General features: G+C 41.9%; 2 protein-coding genes and 1 long non-coding RNA gene across 3 annotated transcripts; 1 reads left to right on the plus strand and 2 right to left on the minus strand.

Annotated features, from left to right (window-relative positions):
- Positions 1 to 3,132: 3,132 nt before the first annotated feature.
- apoa4a (apolipoprotein A-IV a) lies at positions 3,133 to 4,831 on the minus strand. Its single transcript, XM_012851579.3, has 4 exons — positions 4,666 to 4,831; positions 4,531 to 4,578; positions 4,307 to 4,457; positions 3,133 to 3,819 (listed from the first exon to the last, which is right to left on the minus strand). Exons 1-4 carry the CDS (start codon positions 4,814 to 4,816, stop codon positions 3,240 to 3,242), a joined length of 930 nt encoding a protein of 309 aa, XP_012707033.2. The 5' UTR covers positions 4,817 to 4,831; the 3' UTR covers positions 3,133 to 3,239.
- Positions 4,832 to 8,736: 3,905 nt separating this feature from the next.
- Positions 8,737 to 11,033, plus strand: LOC105916898 (histidine-rich protein PFHRP-II-like). The gene is made up of 5 exons (XM_036144818.1): positions 8,737 to 9,136; positions 9,213 to 9,259; positions 9,343 to 9,490; positions 10,151 to 10,593; positions 10,897 to 11,033. Exons 1-5 carry the CDS (start codon positions 9,036 to 9,038, stop codon positions 11,031 to 11,033), a joined length of 876 nt encoding a protein of 291 aa, XP_036000711.1. The 5' UTR covers positions 8,737 to 9,035.
- Positions 11,034 to 16,405: 5,372 nt separating this feature from the next.
- Positions 16,406 to 16,780, minus strand: LOC118565551. The gene is made up of 3 exons (XR_004932436.1): positions 16,718 to 16,780; positions 16,595 to 16,641; positions 16,406 to 16,522 (listed from the first exon to the last, which is right to left on the minus strand). It is a non-coding gene; the product is annotated as an uncharacterized LOC118565551 (long non-coding RNA).
- Between the last annotated feature and the right edge of the window lie 6,906 nt (positions 16,781 to 23,686).

Below are 23,686 nucleotides of genomic sequence, written 5' to 3' on the forward strand. Positions count from 1 at the left end.
TTTTTTAATCACTTTAAGACGATCGGGTCAAACCTCGGTGCTAATTGGACGTTCTGATTGTTCTTGAACTTTTCTGTTTTGTTGCCGTTATCGTTTGACCTCTTTATTGGGATTTTATGCGACAGACAAACACAAAGCTGCACAAAACATTTTTAACATGATCTGAAAAGTGTGGTGTGCATTTTTAGTTTTATTCAACCCCCTCAGTCAGAAGTTTGTAGAACCTGCTCTGGCTGCAGGTCTTCTCAGGTTTGTCTTCTCAACATTCACATACTTAAAGGTAAATAGCCACGTTATATTCCTAAAAGACCAAAATCCACCTAATTATGATGAAATAAGGTTATATATATATATATATATATATATATATATATATATATATATATATATATATATATATATATATATATATATATATATATATATACCATATTTTCCGGACTATAATTTGCTCTGGAGTACAAGTCGCACCAGCCATAAAATGCATAATAAAGAAGGAAAAAACATATATAAGTCGCACTGGAGTATAAATCGCATTTTTGGGGGAGATTTATTTGATAATATACAACATCAAGAACAGACATGTCATCTTGAAAGGCAATTTTAAATAAAAATAGAACGAAGGCAACAACAGGCTGAATAATTGTACGGTTAGCTTACGCTACATGAAAGAACTGAGAACGTACCTGGTATGTTAACATAACATATTAAAAGCTATTCAGATAACTATAGCATAAATAACATTCGAAGAAATTAACCAAAGCGCCCGTGTCACTCCAAATAACTAAAATCCAGTGAAATCTTCATCCTCTGTGTCACTTTCAAATAACTCCGTTAACTCCGGAGGTAGAAGCTGCGGCACTTCCGCTTCTACGTCGCTTACGTCTGATTCAACACAGGCCTAGAGCGCCCTCTTCCGGTTTGGTGTGAAAATAACAGGTGTTTATTTATTTTATTTATTTATTTAATCAGGACAGTGCACATTAATGAACAATCAGATACTCTTGTACAGATTGTAAATGAGCCAGATTATAGCATAGATGCTAATTTACATCTGTCGTCCTGATGATATACCGGTAAAAATGTGTAATAATTTCACACATAAGTCTCTCCAGAGTATAAATCGCACCCCAGGCCAAACTATGAAAAAAAACTGTGACTTATAGTCCGGAAAATACGGTATATATATATATATACAGACCTCTCAACTTTTATCAAAAATTAGGAGTGAGATTATGCTAATTTGGGGGCGGGGCTAACCGGACCCTGGAAGAGCCGGTGGAGTCAACTCCATCTCATTTTTATCCCACCAGACAATGAAGTAGACATGTATTACTTGTGTTAAAAAGAGAAAGAGACGTATTAATACTTTATTGTTTAGTTAATGGATTAAAACATAAATAATACACAATTGTTCAAATAATACTGAATAAAATTAAGTAGATGTTAATTATTGACCGAATTATTATACTGTTACACATTCATCTATGGGTTGTTTATCATTGTAAATCTATAACCTGATTGGTGAATCAGGCTGAGTTTCATCAAGCCTTTATGATCCCCTCAGCAGCAACACTGAAGCACACAGAGGTTCACGCTGCGTCTTTACGTACGATCCAGCTGCTGATGTGTCCCTCCTTTCAGCTCCATGCACTTCTAGACTGTTACAGTTTATAACATTCTCATCACCTTTCACAGCGACAGGTTTCTCAGTCAGTCGCCGCGCTGACCAGACAAATCTCTATTGCTCTGGTCAGTGCGCTCTGGGCGCCCAGAAAGCACCTGCTCCGGGGAGGTGAGGGGGGGGGGGGGAGGAGCAAGCGCGGAGGCACAGAAATACGTGCATGTAGTTAAAAAATGCAGAATTAATAAAAACGAAACTTATAAACAGACCAAGTGGCGTTTTAAACTGCATCTGGTTAGCAGAACTGTTTTATGATCCAGCGTGCAGCCATGACTGGTTCTGAATGAACCGGTCATCTCGCAGCAGTTCTCCCAACGCCCCCCCCCCCCCCCCCCCCCCCCCCCCCGCCCCCTCCCCTCCTGTGTACGCGGTACAGGACCTTACCGGCTCACTTTCACCACTGTTAAGACTAAAATTATTCATAACTCTGATCACTCTTCCTGCTGCTCTGTTAACATGAACTGCAGCAGGAATTACTGATGGCCACAAGCTGTGAAAGAAGCCGAAACAGCTCAGCAGAAGGCGGAGTTTTTATCGTCCGCAGCCCAGAGGGGCTTTGTGATTTTTATGCGTGAGAAATGCCATGTTTGCGTGTGAAATGCCATGTGTTGCGTGTGAGCGTGTGAAGTCAGTGAAATGCGTGTGTCACACGGTCAATGCGTGAGAGTTGAGAGCTATGTATATATATATATATATATATATATGAAAGCGTCCGTCCTGATGGTATGTTGATGGTCCTTTCTGAGCTTACATAGGGGCGTGATGAGCTGACGTGAACAGACGTGGCGCCATCTACTGGCAGAACCTCAGAGCTATTAGAAAGCCAGATGGTCACCATTAATGCAGCTACTAAATAAAATTATCACTTTCATTGTTGGCACAGTTACAGCTTTTAGCTAAATCAGGTGTAAATTGTTTTATTCCATGAACGTTGCTTCGTTTTGTTGACCAATTGTACGTCTGTGCAGTGATGTAACCCTGGTCACATGACGTGATGGAAAAGGCTACATTTGCTAACAAGCTGAGCAAAAACAAAGATTAAAAGACAAAAATAACAAACACCAGCAGGGTGACTCTGCAACCAGAGCGAATATGTTTGAAAGATGATGTGAACGCAGTTTATTTCTCTGTTTAAGTTTATTTGGGTTTTTAAACTGTCGGCACGGTGGAGGTGTCGTCATGCTGTGGGTCGCCGCCTTTGGTTCTGGTGTGTAGCAAACGGATTAAACAGGAATTTCAGGAATTTCACCTCAGATCCTCTAGCTGGATCCCAGTTGGACACATTTGGGTTTTCCAGCTGGATGTCAGAGGCTGGTTGGCGGCTACAGAACCCGGGGGTTCCCTATGGGGGTGTATGTATATATCTGGACCCCAGATGTCTGACCAGAACTTTAGGCGAGGACCTCAGGACCCAGAAGGCTTTTTAAAATGAGAGGCAGAAACAAAAACTGTATTAAATTATTTATTTAGGCACAATTTAAATAACTGAACTACGAGCGTTCAGACAGGAGAACATTAGAAGATGAAGGTGGACATGAGGCAAACACGAGTCCGTTTACTGGGTCTTCTGGGTGAAGGAGTCCCACAGGGCGCTCAGCTGGGCCTGCAGGTCCTGAGCACTGCTGTCCAGCTGGGCCTTCAGCCCCTCTCCGTACGGAACCAGGCTCTGCTGGATCTCCTGGGTCTTCTGGGCCACCTGGGTCTCAAAGCTCTGAGCCAAGGGGATGACGCTCCTCTGGAACTCCTCCAGGCTCTGCTCCATCTTCTGCCTCGCCTCGTCGGTGTAGGGCACCATCTGGGCCTGCAGCTGGGCCACGCTGCTCTCCAGCTGGCCCTTCAGCTCCTGGCTCTTCTGCAGCAGGACGGCCTTCAGGGCCTCGGGGTCCACGGCCTCGGCGTAGGGGGCCGCCTCCTTCTTCAGCTCCTCCACCTGGTTCTGGAGCTTGGCCACCAGCTGCTCGCCGTAGGGCCTGATGTTGGCGTCCAGAGCCGCCAGGTCGGTGTCCAGACGGGCCTTCAGCTGCTCGGCCTCCTGGGAGAAGCGGGCGATGAAGTCCTGGGTGAGCGGAGCGGCCTGGGTGCGCAGCGACGCGACGTACTGGTTCACGGTGTTGGCGCTCTGGGAGATCTTCGCACTGATGGAGACAAAAGCGACACATTACCCTCAGGTTCCTCCCTACGGGGGTCTGATCCTGATTCAGTGGCGGTTCTAGACCAAATTTACCAAGGGGGGGGGGGCCAAGGTGGGGCCAGTGTTTTTTTCACAGGGGCACAGAACAAAAAATGAAACAATAAAATGGCAATATTTAACTGCGTAATAATATTAAGTGAGCCACTTGTGGTTTTGGAACTGCAGGTTTCAGACCCCTGATCAAGCAGTTGAAAACTTAATACGGCTAAAGCTAAACGTGAAACATCTTAATTTTTAAACCCTTCTTAGAGTAAAACTGTATAGGTAAAAAAATTAAATCAGTTATGGTTTCTTTGCCGTTGCAGATAATTATGAGAAGTGTAGTACAGGGGCCAGGACCATTTCTACAGGGGCATGGGCCCCTGTTGGCCCCTGTCTAGAACCGCCCCTGTCCTGATTCTTTGGGTTTCTGGACCCAGATCCCGTCTTACTTGACTTCCTGGCCGAGCTCGGACTCTCGGATCTGCCTGAGGGAGTCCTCGGCGGTCTGCGTGGCCTTGGCCACGTAGTCCCAGAACGCCGCCTTCACCACCTCCAGGTTGGTCTTGGGAGGCTCCTGCCACAGGATGTTGGCGTTGCAGGCTGCGGAGGAAACATCACGTCAGACTCCCTGCTGTTTGCTCGGTTTGAATCGTCTGATTAGAGATTTGCTCACCGGAGAAAAGAACCAGAACCACGAGGATCTTCATGTTTGGTGTCTGTGCTGCAGGGAGAGAGACGATCAGCTCCTAATTAACTCCGATCGTTGTTTAAAAGGCAGAGCAGCAGAAAATCAGAAGCTTGGTTTTACCTTTCAGAGGCAGCCGGCTTCTGCTTGGGTGTCGGGTCGGTGTGTTCTGCACCGGGGGCCGGGCCCCGGGTTTTATAGGCCCTGTCTGAGGGTAAAGTCCTGCTGCAGCTGCACTGTTGGACACATTCCTGTCACCGCTGTCATTCCACATCACAATGTGGCAAGATTTACTGAATCAACAGAGCCGCATGAAGCCGCTGGAACAGCGTCACGTGCCGCGGCTTTACAGGCGGACCCGTCCGGACCCGCGGTGTGCCGGTCCGGACGCAGCTTGTTTTTCTGCTCTCCGGTTGGTTCCGACACAAACTGAGCAGAAATTAAGGAAATAATACCAAACGCCATGAACCAAGGATGTAAAAAAAACCATCTGATGAGTTTATTCTAGTTTCAAATATGCCAGAAGACAAAATAAATGGTGACTGTAAAGGCGACCCGCTGAGGTTCTGACCACTGAGGTTCTGACCCGGGATCACCAGGACTTTAGTGACTTGGACAGCCGTGTGTTCACACAGACTACGATGCGTTTGGATTTTAGCCAAACGTCCTTCAGGACCGGCAGAACCTGACGCTGACATGAAAGCACGGATCCATCCTCGCTCGTATCAGGCTGGTACCGGTACCGAGGTCTGGGGTAAATTACCTGGTACCGGCTGAGCAGAGTAGCTGGCCGCGTCCGTCCTCTGATGGCCCGGTCCAGCAGGACAGCAAACTCAAGCCATCTCCAGCTGGTGTCCAGAACATCTCAGTGGGTCCACTGGACTCCAGCAGGTTCTGCCAGAGAAGCTCCAGCTGTCCATATGGACCTCTAGTGGTTCTGACACCTTGTAGAATCCAGAATATGAAGAATTAGGGCCGTTCTGAAGGTCCAACCCGGTACTGGTGATTGGTACCTAATAAAGTGACCAATGTGTTATTTCCATTCATCCGTTTTATATTCATGTTCCTTAGCTGGGCGGGGGTTCTGTTATCTCCGGCTTGGTAGGGATACGTTCTGGACCGGTCCAGAACCGTGTGAGCAGCTCAACAGCCTGTCGGAGGTTCTGACCCGGCCTTCCAGCGCTGCTAACACCACAGCATGGCCTTCGGGATTCTGGACGGGTCCGAGCCTTGATGGGCCAGGTGGTCATAATGTTACGCCTGGTGTGTGTATGCCAGCAGACTGGGTCAGATTCAGCCCGGTTTAACACGTCAGAACCGTCAGTCCCCCAGGATTCCCGTCCTAAAGGAACCGCATCGTCTTCCTCAGATGGTCCAGCTGGCCCCTCACCTGTTGGCCCCTCACCTGTTGGCCCCTCACCTGTTGGACCCTCACCTGTTGGCCCCTGGGGGCTCACCTCCCTTATATAAAACACCTCCATCAGTTCAAACTGCTTCTCTTGGCAACTTCTCACAGTTTCACTCCTGAAACGTCTGAAACCAAATCTTCTGTTTCTGGAAACTCTTAAAGCTTCTTTAGGATAAAAAAAAACAACTTCAGCTAGAAGAATAATTAGTAAATGTAAAAGTGTTGAGTTTTAAATGTCACCCGCTCTGAATTAGGTTAAATTTGCTTCTTTTTTTGTTTTTTTATCAACAGTAGCTGATCCTCCTCCCGGTTAATCGTGACCATTTGTGGCTCTTCAGCTTTCTTCAAGGTCGACGTCAGATGAAAACACGTTTATCAGCAGCGAGGGAAACTTATCAGTTCGCTGAGTTATATCAGGAGGCACGGCGTTCTCCCGTGGAGATTAGCACAGGATGAGACGGCAGCACGGGTCAGAGTCCGGCTCAACAATCAGACACGTAACGAACGATTACTGGATGAGAGGAAACTAAACGCGGGACATCACGGTTCCTCCTGAAGGTTTTGGGTGTTTTGTTTTTGAACTTTGGATAATTGTGTGAGAAAGAAGCAGATAAATGTGTTGCCCAGGGCTACATCTAAGGCCCCTGACTTCCTGTCAGCAGCTCTGCCTCTTTTCTGCAGCGCCCCCTGCTGTTCAGACCGCACATCTGTTACCAGACGAGTCAGAAAACTGGGATAAAGTTCAATATACTTTGACCCTCATTTTAGAAAGTTTAACCTGTACATCATATGGATTCATCACACATACTGACATATTTAAAGCCTTTTTTTCTTGTAATTCTTATGATTCTGTATGCGGGGAATGAAAACCCAAATAGCATCTCAGGAAATTATTAAATATTGCATCAGATCAATAAAAGGATATTATTTTTCTAAAAAGTCTGTTCAGTTCTCTGCTCTCAGAACCGGCTCCTTTCACATTAGTTCCTGGATCAGTGCGGTGCGGCATGGAGATCAGCCTGTGGTTCTGATGAGGTGTTCAGGAGGCCCAGATTGTTTTGATACCGGCCATCGGTTCATCTTCATCGCTGGTTCTGTTGTCGCTTATCTTTCGTGAACAATGCACCATAGATTCTCTGTGGGGTTCTGGTCCGGCCCTGTTTGCCTCCAATCCAGCACGGTACCAGTATGGACATTGGACCAGCTTTGGTACGTTTGGCAGCGTGTTCTGACGGGTCACCAAAGCCTTGGTTAATGTGCATGTGTTAATTTACCATCATTTCTGTGTTGCGTATTAATTACACATTACTTAACCTTCTACACTGAGGTTTTCTATGAGTTTTTAGCCAGGGGGGCCGTAAACTCGTTAAATCTCAGTCGTTCACGCTGGTGCTGAAATTCCTCTTCACAAACACGTGTGTGTTTCCATAAAATAGTCTACAGATGGAGGCATAAATACTGGTACCGAGGTTCTGCCAGGATGGGCCCCACCGCCAGAACACCGGTACCAAGTCCTGCTGGAAAATGAAACCAGAATCTCCATGCAGCTCGTCAGCAGAAGGAAACAGGAAGTGCTCTAGAACCTCCTGGTAGATGGCTGCTTTGGACCAGAACCAGCAGACGACACGGTACCCCAGATCATCACCTTCTGTGGAAACTTCACTCTGGACCTCAGCACCACGGGTTCTGGTTCTCTCTGCTCTTCCTCCAGACTCTGGGACCTTGATGTCCAAATGAAATGAAAACTTTGCTTTCATCTGGAAAGAGGACTTTGGACCTCTGAACAGCCCGGTTCTGTTCCTCCTCGGCCGGATGAGACGCTTGTGTGCCGTGTGTCGGACCCGTCTGTGTGTGACGGTTCTTGATGCGCTGACTCCAGGCTCGGTCCACTCCTGGTGAAGCTCCAACACGTTCCTGGATGGATTCTGCGGTTCTCCTGGTGGCTGGTGCAGCTTTTCCTGCCACACGTCGTCCTTCCACTCAACTTTCTGCAAATAATTTCACAATATTCAGACTTTTTGATGGGGCTGGATGAAATAGGGAAAAAAAGCACATCGTTAATTATCTAAAAATTCTAAACACATATTTTAAGTGCAGCTTCTGCTGCTGCTTAATGACCTGTGTTTAAATAAAGAACACTGAATTCAAACACAACCCTTCATCAAACCAACTTTTTACTGTATCTATAAGTCTTAAAAACTGAAAAACAGAAGTTTTGTGTTGGAGCGATCCTGGGTCTGCGTTGTGATTGGTTGGAAGGATTTAACGACTGTGGTATTAACCTGTTTGATGGGCTAGAACACATAAGAAAGGAAAACTGTTATTCTATTAAACTTTTTATTAATCCTTTTTTCTATTGAACCACACGTCTATCCATTAATATATATCGTTATTGAATTATCGCACCGCCCAACTATCTGACACTGAACTTCTTCATTCTCTGTAAGTCATCATTTTTAAAATGGCAAAAATACTTGATACATTTCACTCTGTGTGTAATGAAGCTACAAAATATATTGAACTTTTTCACAAAATAATTTTTTGAGTTGTACTTTTAAATCACAAGGGTTATAAAAACCATTAAATTTCATTATATTTTATTAGATTTTGGATCTATATGACTTTTAATTGATTATGATGTGGATGTGTTTGAATTACATGATTTAAAGTTTATTGCATAACATTTTTGGCTTGAATTACAAACTGAAATATTAACAGTTGAATAGGTTTCATCTCACAATCTGGGCTGTTGTTCTGCTTATATTCAGCCACATGTTTATAATCATTATATATTAAATGTGAAAGAAGGAAAAGAGAAAAAGCTGACACATGGCCTCAAACATGAAAATGTTCTGTTCCAGTGCAGAAACCTCAACGTTCTGACCCAAATAAAAGAAACTGAGACAAATCACAAACAAGATTCTGAAATGTGGACATGCACTTATAAAACATTGTAGAATATCTAAAATGTTGACGCTTCTGTGTCTCATTGCTGATAGTTATTCGAGTGTCACACAGATAGAGACAAATGTCATCAGTGTAGATAAAATAAGAAAATTTAGTTTTTATTATCAGCGCTGTAAACATGATGCTCGTGACGATGTGGCGTCTTCATTCAACTCAGCCGCCTATAAATACTGACGAGGACTCCTCCATCATTCATCAGCTGACTGGCTGGCTGACCAGGTAGGACTCCAGCTCCTCTGCAGAGCTTCTCTGTAACCAACCTGATCTCAAAGAGTTAACTCTGGCTTTCTTTCAGTGCAGTCATGAAGGTCCTCGTCGTCCTCGTCTTCATCTTTCTCTCAGGTCAGAATGTCTTGATGCTTTGGTGAAAATGTTGGAATAATGTGAGATAAAAGAAAAGGCTGTAAACTGTGTTGTCTCTGCAGGTTGTAATGGTGGACGTTATAAGTCCCCACCCCAAAACCAGGTAGAGATTGCCAAGGATGCTTACTGGCAATATGTTCAGCAGTCAACGTCGACCCCAGAGGAGTGCGTGAAGGATATCAGACACTCGCCTCCAGGACAGCATCTGTGGTAAGAGCAAACCTCAAAGCATTTCTACAGAGCTTTAAAGCTCTGGCAGGACGGTATGTTTCAGGTACCGCCCTGCCATTTTTTATCAAACAAGACTAGACTGAGTGAGAACCATCCGGTCCACGACACAACAGCCTACAGAACCACGTTTAACAGCATCTGCTTTCAGTACCGCTCGTCGCAGCACCCAGACTCTCTGCTTAGTCAGCCGTTCTGCTTTGCATCATTGTTCTGTTGACCCACTTTGGACAAAATCTGAGTTGTTATGCAATTGACCTCACATTTCGTTTGACTCTGTAATAATTTGGTATACAGAGGAGATCCAGGTCCAGACAGAGCCTGAAGGTGAAGGGCAGCACATATTTACTCCAGAACAGCAGACTAGAACTAAAACTGCTCTTTTTGTCTTGAGGTCACGCTGATGGTGAGAACTTAGCTGCGACTTTCTCTATTAAATGCTCTGGTAGAAGAAGGGTGTACTGAGTTTTTCAGAATTGAAAGAAGGGTGCGTGACCATGTTCTAACTACCCTGTAATTGTAGCTTTCTACTGAGGAAAATTTCAGTAGAAGTCATCCAATAAAACTTTACACAATAACAATATAAGGTGTGGAAAAAAAAAAAACAGGATGTTCCTCAAACTTCTGTTTCTGTGTCTTCAGCGGCATCATCTCAAAGAGCATCAAGGTCGTCCACACATTCTTCCGCCTTGTGTACGCTCATATAGTATCGTGGATCAACAACTTCTTCCACAAGCTGTGCGACGAGATAGATCACCTAAAGCACGATCTGGACCATTTTCTGCACCACTTGGAAGATGACATACACCACCACATCAACGAGCTGGCAGGGGAAATCCACTACAAGTTGGAGGCGCTCAAGAAGCATGCAGCCCACCACATTGAGAGCTTGGACCCTCAGGGGCTGAAGATAACTCTGATGCAGACGTGCAAGGAGCTGGAAGAGCATTTGCAGAAGTATTATGAACACCTGCATACTCACCATCATCATGATCACCATCATCATGGTCACCATCATCATGATCACCATGATCACCATCATCATGGTCACCATGATCACCATCATCACGGTCACCATCATCATGGTCATCATCATCATCATGGTCACCATCATCATGGTCATCACCATCATGGTCATGGTCATCATGGTCATCATCATCATGGTCACCATCATCATGGTCATCATCACCATCATGGTCACCATCATCATGGTCATCACCATCATGGCCATCATCATCATCATCATCATCATGATCCCAAACCCCCTTGTCACGATCACCATGACCATGGACCTTGCATGAAGAAGAAAGTGGATGAATGCATGGAGAGCTTTAAGATCACCTTGACCACCCTGGTTCAAAAGTTTGAGTTAGAACTTGCCAACACAGCCAACGAGATCAATAAGAAACTAGATCCTCCTAAGACACACCGGCACAAGCTGGTTAAAAACTCAGATCACCTGCAGGACGAGCTGGAGAACATATGGAACGAATGGACAAGCTTGAGTCAGAAAAAGACTTCCTGAACGCATTCAACGAAGGCTCCGTCTGAATGTCATCATTAAGTTAAAAATTCTAATCCGTACAATTTTGTTGGAGACAGAAATGATTTGCTAAAGTGTCAGTGAAATATCTGTGTTATTTATTGATCAAAATAATACAAGACTGAAATACAGAAACTCTCTTGTTGTCTTTGAAATATTTCTTTGCAAGCTAATTTATGGGGCCATCCAACTAAATTTTGCTCTTTTACTTTGTTCTGGAAGATCTGTATGTTTAGACATAGTTATATTCTCCCATTTACAACTAAAATAGAGTCTCTGGTAATCAACCTGACAGGCAAAACATAAAGTTCTCAAATGTACCGTAGTTAAGAAGTGGGTAATTTTTTAATCTGCTCAGGTTATAAAAGCAGCCAAACACCTTAATCCTGCTTATAAACACACACTGACAGTTCAGACAGAATTCCTGGTCTTCATTGTGGTTCCAGTTTAAAGGCTGATATTAACTAAGAACATTTATTGAGCAAATCTCACTTTTATTTGAAGTTTTTGCTTATTTAAACCATTTAAAAGTAGCTAATTCTATGTTCTTTAATATACACTGCTTGCTGAGTAAGTTGTAACAGCTAATCTTTGTTGTTAATGACTAAACACTTTTTTGTACCTAACATGTAAGGGAAAATGTCTGGTGAGGGGTCCATTATCAGAAAATAAATGGACGAAACGGAGCGTCAACTGTCTTGCCATTACCAGCTAACGTACTGAGTAGCTAAACCAAACAAGTTATATGCTAACCTTAAACAAATCTTTTAATCGGTCATTATAGATCTCATTGGGAACCTTGAAAATATTTTTTATCACAAACCTTAAATAAACATCTAACCTTGACCAGGTAAAATATAATTACTTATATAGCTTATAATTGCTTGCTATAAATGCTAGCTTAACGCGTGATATGCTAACCTTTTCAAAGGCTAACATTAGCTGAGTTTTTTCCTTAGCAAAGCCGTTTTAGTGGCTAACAAAATTAAACAATGTTCATTAATGACATTAGCTGGTGCTTCTTGCAATATGTAACTTTGACAGAGTAAAATGTCATTTGATAGTTAACCTTTTTCGTTGGCCACCACTGCTAGGTTAGCTAGGTGGCTAAGTTAGTCAAAAACATTTCATAGCTAACATTAAGTGTACGTTATTGGCTAATTTGAACCAAATTGGCTGATACCAAAAGTATTTTTATGCCCAAACTGAAACAGGTATCTTTTTTTCTATCTTCACCATTTATAAATTATATTTTAATGTTATACCTGTGGCAACACTTTTTCTGGCTATCTGTGGACAGCAATAACCAGTTTCTCTGAATTGCATAAATTACCAAATTTAGATTAGTCTTGAAAAACACAGCTCATTTGAATGATAAAAATGGGTTGCATTATTAAACAAGTATTTTTTATCAATCAATCAATCAATCAATCAATCAATCAATCAATCAATCAATCAATCAATCAATCAATTCACTCGATTCCACAAATGTCATTAAGTCACAAACATACATGTGAAAAAGGAGAGGGAAAATAAAAATCTTGTTTTGGCCTTCCCTGTATGGAGGACCATTCTGACAGATTTTAAAAGAAATACAGAAATAAATACATGCTCAATAACTAAATAAGCATATAATTAAATGGACAAAAATGCAGCAAATAAATACATTTAATTATTTTACACAGGGAGACATAAATGTATATATCATTTTTAATTTAATTTATTTACTTTTGTAATAATAACTTTATTTATTTGTTGAGCATTTTCAGTCTGTCCGAGTTGGTTATCTAGTGTGCAAACGAGGTACACTGTGTTTACAAAAAAGAATTTCAAATAAACATTATGTGAGTATAAAATTACACATACTTTATACATTGTATTGTAAATTGTTTAAATCATATACTGTGTATTTTAAAGTTTAGCCTTTAAAATAAATATTTCAAGTGTGCTAAAAAAGAATAAATGGTTTGTGTAGGATTAAAAGGATGACAACACAGGAGCTTGGTAAGATCTCCTTGTTTAGTCAGCTCTAATAGCTAGCTTACAACCACAGAAGATGCACCAAAATCTCCCACATATATGAACAAATTTAGCTACTGTAGTCTGGGTATGAGTGGAGTCTCCCAGTGGTCTGCCACAGGGTATATATAAAAAACATCTATATAGTAATTTTGTTAGCTGCAAAAACAGCTTTGAATTTATCCCTTATAAACTGTATAGGGCTAGCCATAAAATATGTTTTATATAGATCAGTTATCATAATGTTTTAAGAATGTAAAAACTATTTGATTTCTTCATGTTTGCTATTAATTATTATATTAATTGTAATATTACCAAATCATTTTTAAACAAGCTGTTAAATATTTGGTTTAAAATGTTCATGAGCCAGTAAAGAAATATTGGTAAAGTTAGACACTGAAACTAAGTTTAGCCATTAAAGTTTATCTAAAGTTAGCCAAAAACAAATGTTAGATCAGATTGAAGCATTAAAATGCGGCAACTTTGGTCATAGCTGTGTATAAAAAAAAACATGTTTATTTATGGTCTGGTATTGAAAAGTATCCCAGGTTAGTCATGAAAACTATTCGGTTAAGATCGGTCATTAAAAAGAAAATGCTTGAGTATTTGGTTACAATAGCAAATAAAATAACTTGGCTGAGATTAGGTGTTGAAAATCTGGTAAAACGTTTAACTGGTATTGGTTATGTCCCAAAAACAAATTTATTTTAAGTTAAGAATTTTGATTTTTCTCTGAAAAAGCAGTTTTATTTACCAAAATAAAAGTAGTTTGTGAATCACAATTTTAAAATAATATAGTTAAAGTTAAACAATATTTAAAGTAGACATTAAAATATACTTAGTCAGAGATGTAAGAGAACTTCTTACAAAAAGTATGGTTGGTCATAAAATTTGGTTCATATTATTCAGTAACAAAATACTGGCTTAAGATTTAAGATGAATTTATATAGTTTCAATGGCTACAAAAGGACATTTGCTAATGTAGCAGCTGCAAATCGTATCACTAAATCAAGGGTTTAAACAAGTCCTTAAAACATTCAAATGCACACGATGAAGGATTAAAATGTGCTTATAAAATATTTTTCCCATCAGCCATGAACACAGTTGGTGAAAATGAAGTTTGTGATTTATAGAGAAGATGCGTGGCGATGGAGAGGTGGTAAAGGTTTAACCAGTTGACTAACTAACTTGGTCACCATGTGATTCTGCTGAGAGGAGCTTTAATATGTAGAAACATATTTATGAGAAAAAAAACATAGATTTTTTGGGAGTATTGATGTGTTTTAATGTTGAGAATTGTGAAGCAAAAATTTCAAGGCTTTGCTTTAGTGCAACTTGTGTGAATTCACCAAATTGACGACACCTTCAAAAACAAAAAGCAAAATTGAAGCGGAGCTATTTATTAAACTCCAGGAAGTAAGTAGCAAAGAAATCAAACTAAGAGGCATTCAAGCGTTTGTTGTGAAATCCTGTATTTTAATAAAGGAATATCATATTATAAGTAATTATTCTGCAGCAAATCTGCAGCCTAAGAAAAAACGAACACAAGATGTCTCTTTCTAATAAATTTAGCATTTAAATAAAATCAAAAGTTGACTCTATCTCAGGTGTGAAAATGACCTGATGGACGATAAATCCATTCAGTCAGCCTTCTTCTGACTCTGTGCCCACTCCTCCCACAGAGAGCCCAGCTCTTTCTGCAGGTTGTCTGAATCCTTTCTCAACTTGAACAAACCTCTTCTTCTATGGGGAACAATTTCTTTATTGAGCTTATTGGTTGTGCGGGTAAGTTTGACCTCAAAGCCGTAGGCCAGGGAGGACAAGGTCACCTTAAACCTCTCCAGGCTTTCATAAACCTTCATCTTCAGATGATGGTCATGATGATGGTGGTCTTTGTGGTCATGATGATGGTGGTCTTTGAGGTCATGGTGATGATGGTCTTTGTGGTCATGGTGGTCTTTGTCATCATGGTGGTCTTTGTGGTCATGGTGATGATCATAATGAGAGTAACCAAAAAGTTTGTACAAAAGTTGGTGATAGTCATGGTGGTCTTTGTCATCATGGTGGTCCTTGTGGTCATGATGATGGTGGTCTTTGTGGTCATGATGATGGTCATGGTGGTCTTTGTGGTCATGATGATGGTCATGGCAGTCTTTGTGGTCATGATGCTGGTGGTCTTTGTGGTCATGATGATGGTCATGGTGGTTTTTGTCATCATGGTGGTCTTTGTGGTCATGATGATGGTGGTCTTTGTGGTCATGGTGATGGTGGTCTTTGTGGTCATGGTGATGATCATAATGAGAGTAACCAAAAAGTTTGTACAAAAGTTGGTGATAGTCATGGTGGTTTTTGTCATCATGGTGGTCTTTGTGGTCATGATGATGGTGGTCTTTGAGGTCATGATGATGGTCATGGTGGTTTTTGTCATCATGGTGGTTTTTGTGGTCATGGGGATGATCATAATGAGAGTAACCAAAAAGTTTGTACAAAAGATGGTGATGGTCTCGATGATGTGGGTGACTATGATGATGATCATAGTGGTCATGAGGATGATGATGATGATGCGTGTTATCCAGGTGTTCAAAGCACTTATCTACATGCTCATGCAGATCCTGGATCTTCTCCTGCAGGGCAATTTTGAAGCCTTTGGGGTCCAGGGCTTCAATGTAGTGGACGGCACTCTCCTTCAGCCCCTCCAGCTTGGAACGGGTCTGAGCTGCCAGCTCCTTGGCGTGGTGGTGGACGTCAGCTTCCAGGTAGTGCAGAAAATGCTCCAGGTCTTGCTTCAGGTGATCTATCTCATAGCGGACGCTATTGTAAAAGTTGTTGGTCCACCGAACTATATGAGTGTACACATTATGGTAGAAGTTGTAGATGAGGTCGATGCTCTTTGAGATGAGGGAGCTGCAGAGACACAGACATAACCCTGATGAACATCTGGTTTTAGGTTTCAATTAAACATTAAATCAGTTAACTTTCTAAAGTGTCTTTTTATGTTTATTCATCTTTTTCAACATATTTAAACACCTAAAAGGGAGAAATCTGCTTTATTCAGAAGGAGAAACAGCATCAGTCCAGAGAGAGTGACCTTTCAGCCTACAAGAACCCAAAGATCCATCCTGCAAGCATGTCAAGGTTGGCTAGAAACATACATGTGCTTCTGACCTGGAGGGTAAAGAGAATCTTCATGGTGTCATAAGAGGCTATAATAGCAGTAAATAAATATTTTCAGTCTCTGCCTAAATCTCAGTGAATCCATCCAGATTTAAAGCTCTGTAGAAATACATTTGAGATTTCCTCTCACCACAGATACTGTCCTGGAGGCGAATGTCTGATATCCCGCACATAGTCTTCTGGGGTCGACGTTGACTGCTGAACATATTGCCAGTAAGCATCCTGCGCCATTTCTACCTGCCTTTGGCTTGGGGGTTCATAGTGTCCACCATTACAACCTGCAGAGACAACACACTTTAAAGCCTTTTTTATCTTCTGACATTTTTACCAAAGCATCAAGACATTCTGACCTGAGAGAAAGATGAAGACGAGGACGACGAGGACCTTCATGACTGCACTGAAAGAAAGCCAGAGTTAACTCTTTGAGATCTGGTTGGTTACAGAGAAGCTCTGCAGAGGAGCTGGAGTCCTACCTGCTCAGCCAGCCAGTCAGCTGATGAATGTTGGAGGAGTCCTCGTCAGTATTTATAGGTGGCTGAGTTAAATGGAGATGCTGAGCTCAGTGCTGTCACAGCGTAAAGACACCAGGATGAACATCTTCATGAACATCACGTTTAGTTTTCAGATCATCTAAACCTGCTGATGCTTTTTACATTAAATCATTTGTCTCCTTCCACATAACACTTTGTGGAAATCAGTAAAAATACATTGAAGAGGCAACTTTGCTGTTTTGCATTCAGTTTGAGGTCGGAGCCACAGTTTCAGGATTGATTCAAGCTCAGATCTTTTCTTCAACTCTTTAAATCTGCTAAACGTGGACTATAAGGTTTCCTGTTGTAGTTAAATGATCTAAAACTCCTAAATCAAAATGGACTTAAATAATGGAAAACTGTACAATAAAATTAAGCTATCAAACATTGTTTATAAAGAACTGTTTTTGTTTGTTTTGTGTCCTGTCTGGCAATGTGGCATTGCCAACAAGAGCCCAACAGATTCTACTTTCACAAGTGGAGCCTTACTGCTTTAGACTTAGACTTAGACAACTTTATTTGTCATTTTATATGCACAGAGTGCGTACAGAACGAAATTTCGTTTGCATACAGCTTGAAAATGACAGTAAATTGCAGGAAATTACAGGATAAAATTACAGGATAAAATTGCAGGATAAAGTGCAGCAGTGATTTAACAGTAAAACAATTAAAATGTAAACAATGCAGGAGAAAGAGACAGTGTGCGATCACAGTGTACAGGTGAGTATTTTTTTAAAACCATTTGTATGTGCAGAAATGATTTGTGCAAGAATGCATTTTAGAAACTAAGAGTTCAGCAGCATTTGTAATGCTAGATAAGGATGCAATGATGCAAATGTGCAAATATGCAAATGTGGTACAGAGTCCAGTTTAGAGCTTCAGCAGTTCAACAGTCTGATGGCAACAGGGAAAAAGCTTTTGCAGAACCTGGTGGACCTGCAGCGGATGCTGTGGAACCTCTTCCCAGAGGGCAGCAGGGAGAACAATCCATGGTGGGGGTGTGAGGGATCGCTGATGATGTTACGGGACACGCAGCACTGGGATGAAATGTCTTTTATGGAGGGAAAAGGAGCCCCGATGATCCCTTCTGCTGTCCTCACCACTCTCCTCACATTCTTCCAGTCGGAGGCACTGCAGCCTCCACACCACACAGAGAGACAGCTGGTCAGAATGCTCTCTATGGTGCTTCTGTAGAAAGTCGTGAGGATGGGCGGGGGCAAGTGGGCTCTCCTCATCCTCCGCAGGAAGTACAGTTGTTTCTGTGCCCTCTTCACCAGTGACGTGGTGTTCACAGACCAGCTGAGGTTTAACCGTAGTACTCCACTTGATTTATATATGCAAGAAGCTTTACTATAATCTATGCAGGAAATATTTCATGTTAAATGGACACTGAAACACTTCAATTAAATTTTATTTATATAGCGCCAATTCATGAAACACGTCATCTCCAGGCACTTTCCAAAGTCAGACTCCATCAGATTCTCCAGGTTGGTGAGAAAGTTTCCTCTCTAAGGAAACCCAGCAGGTTGCATCAAGTCTCTCCAAGCAGCATTCACTCCTCCTGAAAGAGCGTAGAGCCACAGTGGACAGTCGTCTGCATTGTTGATGGCTTTGCAGCAATCCCTCATACTGAGCATGCATGAAGCGACAGTGGAGAGGAAAACTCCCCTTTAACAGGGAGGAGAACCTCCAGCAGAACCAGAACCAGGCTCAGTGTGAACGCTCATCTGTCTCGACCCACTGGGGCTTAGAGAAGACAGAGCAGAGACACAGAAAGCACAGAAGCTCACATTGACCCAGGAGTACTTTCTATGTTAGATGGTAATAGAGGATGATCTGTCTCCCCTGATGATGTCACAGCTAACAGAACACCAGACCAGGTGTACCTTCTATGAAGAGAAATAAGACAGAGAACAAAAAGTTAAAGGCTGAAATGACAACAAACAATGCAGATTGGAGAGCAGTAAGAGAACTCAGCAGAGTGAGAGAAATAGACCCTGATGTCCTCCAGCAGCCTAAGCCTATAGCAGCATAACTATAGAAATAGCTGTTGTGCAATTATACACTGTTTAAAAGTTATTTAATGTTTGATAAACAACTCTCTTTCTGTTAGGTATTGTCCGGTGGATATCAGCTCGCTGATATCAGGACAATAGTTGAAAGGGATGAATTTGAGCACTGGCGTTCTTTTAACAGCAAACCCTGCACACACATAGAATAAAGGAGTGACAACTTCCCTTTAGGATCAAGAATTTATTAACAGAAATAAAATGAACATCCAGAGAACATCACTATATAATACTGTTTATCTGAATTAACACTATATTTCAATCAACAAATCCTCTCTACTAGGCTAGTGAAACTTAACTAAAACTACCAAGCAAAATGACGATAAAAAGAAGCTAAGGAACTATGTACATTCAAAAGACACAAAAGATAAAACAAAGTGGTTTATCAACATCATAAGAATAATTCAGTGAATCCTGGTTCACTGCAGATCTGAGTTCCAGAGTTCAACTTAAAGAACATGGAATGAATTTAATGGAATTATCTTAACTAATTTAGAACAAAATTTGGAATGTGTTTAAACCCATTCACAATGCAATTCCTGAGTTAAACAAAACATTTTTTGATGAAATAACATTTTAAAGAATGATTTTCTTAAATCTACGATCTACGTTCCTACCCTCATCTATGGGTCGTTCCTACCCTCAGCTTTGGGTCGTGACCGAAAGAACGAGATCCCGGATACAAGCGGCTGAAATGAGTTTTCTCCGTAGTGTGTCTGGGCTCTCCCTTAGAGATAGGGTGAGGAGCTCAGTCATCCGGGGAGGACTCAGAGTAGAGCCGCTGCTCCTCCACGTCGAGAGGAGCCAGTTGAGGTGGCTCGGGCATCTGGTCAGGATGCCTCCTGGACGCCTCCCTGGTGAGGTGTTCCGGGCACGTCCCACCGGGAGGAGGCCCAGGGGAAGACCCAGGACACGCTGGAGGGACTATGTCTCTCTGCTGGGAACGCCTTGGGATTCCTCCTGAGGAGCTGGCCCAAGTGGCTGGGGAGAGGGACGTCTGGGCCTCCCTAGTGAAGCTGCTACCCCCGCGACCCGACCCCGGATAAGCGGAAGAAGACGGACGGACGGACGAGAATGATTTTCTCAGTAAAATCATTAACTTTAGGGACGCTTGATTTTATTAATGCGGTTATACCTCCGGGAGGCTAGAGGTCGCTGTAGCAATCTGTTGCTAAAGTCGGCTAATCCTAAAGCTAAACAAAACTTCTTTAAATCATCATTAATATTCCATATTGATGCAGTAATAACGCTCATAGCACTATCGAGCAATGGTGGAGTGAAACGAACAAGCCTTATGCTTGAAACCAGCCTTTATCGGGCCCATCCGGGAACCGGAATTTACCAGAGCTGATAGCATTTAGGCTAGTGGGCTTTCGGCACTAATTTTAAAAGCTCCGACTATATTTTTGTGGTAATGAGTGAGCTTCATGTGTTTAACAACACAATGTAACGCATTACACAAATCTTTCCAAATAAACCATTTAACTCTCCCTGCTCATCCTCTGCCAACCTGTGGGTGCCTCGTGTGAGTTCGGTTCACTTTGGGCGTCCAAGGAAGAGCAGTGGTCCAGGGAAAACGTTGGTTATTTCAGCAGCATATGGCTATGAGCTAGCTGAAACGTGGTTGAGGTTAGCCCGGCCCGACGTCCTTCATATAGTCTCTGAGCTCTCAGCTTGTCTGGTGAGGGAAGGTGACCGATCCGCTGTCTCGCGTCCGCTTTCCTGCAACAGCTGACAAAAATAAACAAAGTTGTTTCGACATTCTTTACTTCGCGGCTGGTTGCGCAGAAGTCAGAGTGAAACTTAGCTTCGACCTGGTCGGTGAGGACGAGAAACCTGTTTAATATGGGATTGAAATGACATGTCTTGGTCAAAAATAACACCAATATTTTTTACTTTATTACTAGAGGCCAAGTTAATGCCATCCAGATTAAGTGATTAAGAAGTTTATATTTTGAGAACTCTGGTCCAAAAATTACAACTTCTGTCTTGTCTGAATTTAAGTGCAGGAAATTTAAAGTCATTCAGCTGTTGATGTCATCAACACATGGCTGTTGTCAAAATAATTGATTGGATTTATCAGGATTTATGGATAAATATAGCTGAGTATGATCAGCATAACAGTGGAAATTAATCCCATGCTGTCTGATAATTTTGCCAATCAGAAGCATATATATCAGTGACGTGCAGTCAGGGGAGGCAAGTGAGGCCAAATCTCACTTGTCATCATGAAAAGAAAGAAAATACATAATAATGATAACATAATATAAATTGTGATTCTCTCAGTCATTTGTATTAAAAGTTCTTTTTTTATCTAATTTCCTCATTTTTGATCATATTCTCTTTAAAATCGCAGACTTTTCACTATTTTTCATGTAAATCCTTGGTGCCGCTTGATAGCGAAGCCGGTGAGGCCGCAGAGAGCTTGGCCTCCCCAGGGGTTGCGCAATCCCATGAAAACTGCGCTGGCTTCCATTCTGTGAATGCATCTTCCTGTCTCTAGATCATAAATTCAATTGTTCAAACAATTATGAACTGATTTTCCACCATTTAATATATGTGGATAGCTTTTTGTGTTTTGCTCATCAAACTGTGTGCAGGTAACATGTTTTCTTGCTGCTGGCCGATCATAAACAGCAAAGAACTGGTTGTAGGTGATGCCGGCAGTTCCTTGGCCTCTAGGCAGGGGGCGCTCAAGGGGCACCGCTCCTGATCCCAAAACTGTAAAATGACAGCAAGTTATGGATGTATTATTAGCGAGTTATGCTAAACAAGTAAAGCACTAAAAAGACTAAACATACAGCAGGAACAGGACTGATGAAGGAAGGCTTTCCTCCCTGGCAGTGAGCTCCACTGAGACTGAGAGACTTTTAAATCTGAAGAAGATAAAGAGAACTTTTACCGGAAAATTACCGATATTTTTGTGCAGAAAGAGCGGCGCATGGACTTCATTTATAAGTAGAGGTAAGACAGCGATAATTATTTATGTTTTGTTTTTGTAATGAAATGTGCGTAATGTGTGTTATACTTTTAGAATGTGTTACAAATGCAGAAATCCATCATAACTCATAAACTGTTACCAATCAAATGACAAATAATTTAGTTTTTTTCATCAAAGAATCAATATATTTTTCCATGTCTCTTGGTGAATTGATTTGGCTCAATCAGTCTCCTTCAGCACTTTGCAATGAGTCTACTCTGTAGAGTGGATATATTTGTAAATCTGACTCTGATGAGGTCAATGCCTCGTCAGCTATGAACTCTACCGCACGTCACTGATATATATATAGTAAAGAGAATTGGTCCAAGGACTGAACCCTGTGGTACTCCACAAGTGACCCTAGAGTTTGAAGAAGATTTATTATTAATATGAACAATCTGGAATCTGTCTGATAGATCAGATTTAAACCAGCCTAATGCTTTCCCCTTAATCCCTACTGTATGCTCAAGTCTTTGTAGGAGAATATTGTGATCAACTGTAACAAATGCAGCACTGAGATCTAACAGGACAAGTACAGACACAAGTCCATTATCTGAGGCCATGAGAATATCATTAGTGACCTTCACCAGAGCTGTTTCAGTGCTATGATGAGCTCTGAAGCCTGACTGAAACTCTTCAAATAGGTTCATTTTTTCCAATTATTTTATTTTTAATGGAATCAATTTATTTATGAAGAATCCCATAAAGCCATTACTGCTGAGAGCTAAGGGAATGGATGGATCAATGGAGCTATGACTCTGTAGCCTCGTGAGACCATCCTGATCTCGCGAGCGTTCAAGGTTTCACTCGCAGATCAGTCTGGCTACTCTCCGTTAAAGAAAATTTGGAGCCGTTCACCAAACGAACGTCCAATCAGCGTTGGCTTTGAGGCGGGTTGAGGTGTGACGCAACGGGAAGCGCGACAGTTCAGTCTAAAGAACATGGTGGCTTCAGCCGATGAAACTAGCGTTAGCGTGGCTATCGAGCAAGTTTTATCGGAATTACAGAGTATTTCTTTGCTGAGCTAACGAGCCTTTACCTGCAGCAGCAAGAGCAGCTTGGCTTGTGGTTGTGTTTTCGTCGTCGCTCTGTTACGTGCGACGACGAATCTGATTGGTTCATTTGGCCCGTCTATCACCAACATAGGCCAATCAGCTAACCAGTATTTTCGCCCCTTCCCAAAATTACTTCAACGGAAGGTTTCCAGATGGATATGCGGAGCAAATCTATCTGGCGGAGTCAGGTAAATGACTCTGGGTAAGATTGGCAACTGTACTGAAGAGAAATCTAGGATTATTTTTATTCTCCTCAATTAATGATGAAAACTATGCTGCTCTAACGCTGCGAAGGGTCTTTTTATAGAACGCTGATCTGAATTAAACCAGGGAGCCAGCTTCCTGTGAACAATCACCTTGTTTTTCAAGGGAGCTACATTGTCTAATGCAAAACGCAACAAGGAAGTGACAGTGTCAACAAAAGCGTCAATTTGTGAATGGGAAGAAAAAACATTGCTGCTGTCTAAGGGGCATTTCTGTGATACTTAGAATATTAAAAGGGGGACAGACTCTTTAAAGTTTGATACAGCATTATCTGATAAAGATCTACTATAATGGAACCGTCTTTTGGGGGTGGAGACCTCAGTTAAACAAGAAGGTAGAAGAGAGAAAAAAGGAGAAAAGGTGAAAGAAAGAGGAGAGGAAAAGGGAGAGAGCAATATAACATCCTCTGAGTCTGCTTCTACACCTGCAAAGAGAGATATAAAAAGACGACCCATGGGCCCATCCACCTGGAGATGGGGCCAACATGAACCTTCTGCCCGCATCCTCACTAAGACTAAGAACGTAGAGAACATGGACCCGGTTC

Source organism: Fundulus heteroclitus, chromosome 13 (assembly GCF_011125445.2).
Source record: "Fundulus heteroclitus isolate FHET01 chromosome 13, MU-UCD_Fhet_4.1, whole genome shotgun sequence".
Taxonomy (NCBI): Eukaryota; Metazoa; Chordata; class Actinopteri; order Cyprinodontiformes; family Fundulidae; genus Fundulus; species Fundulus heteroclitus.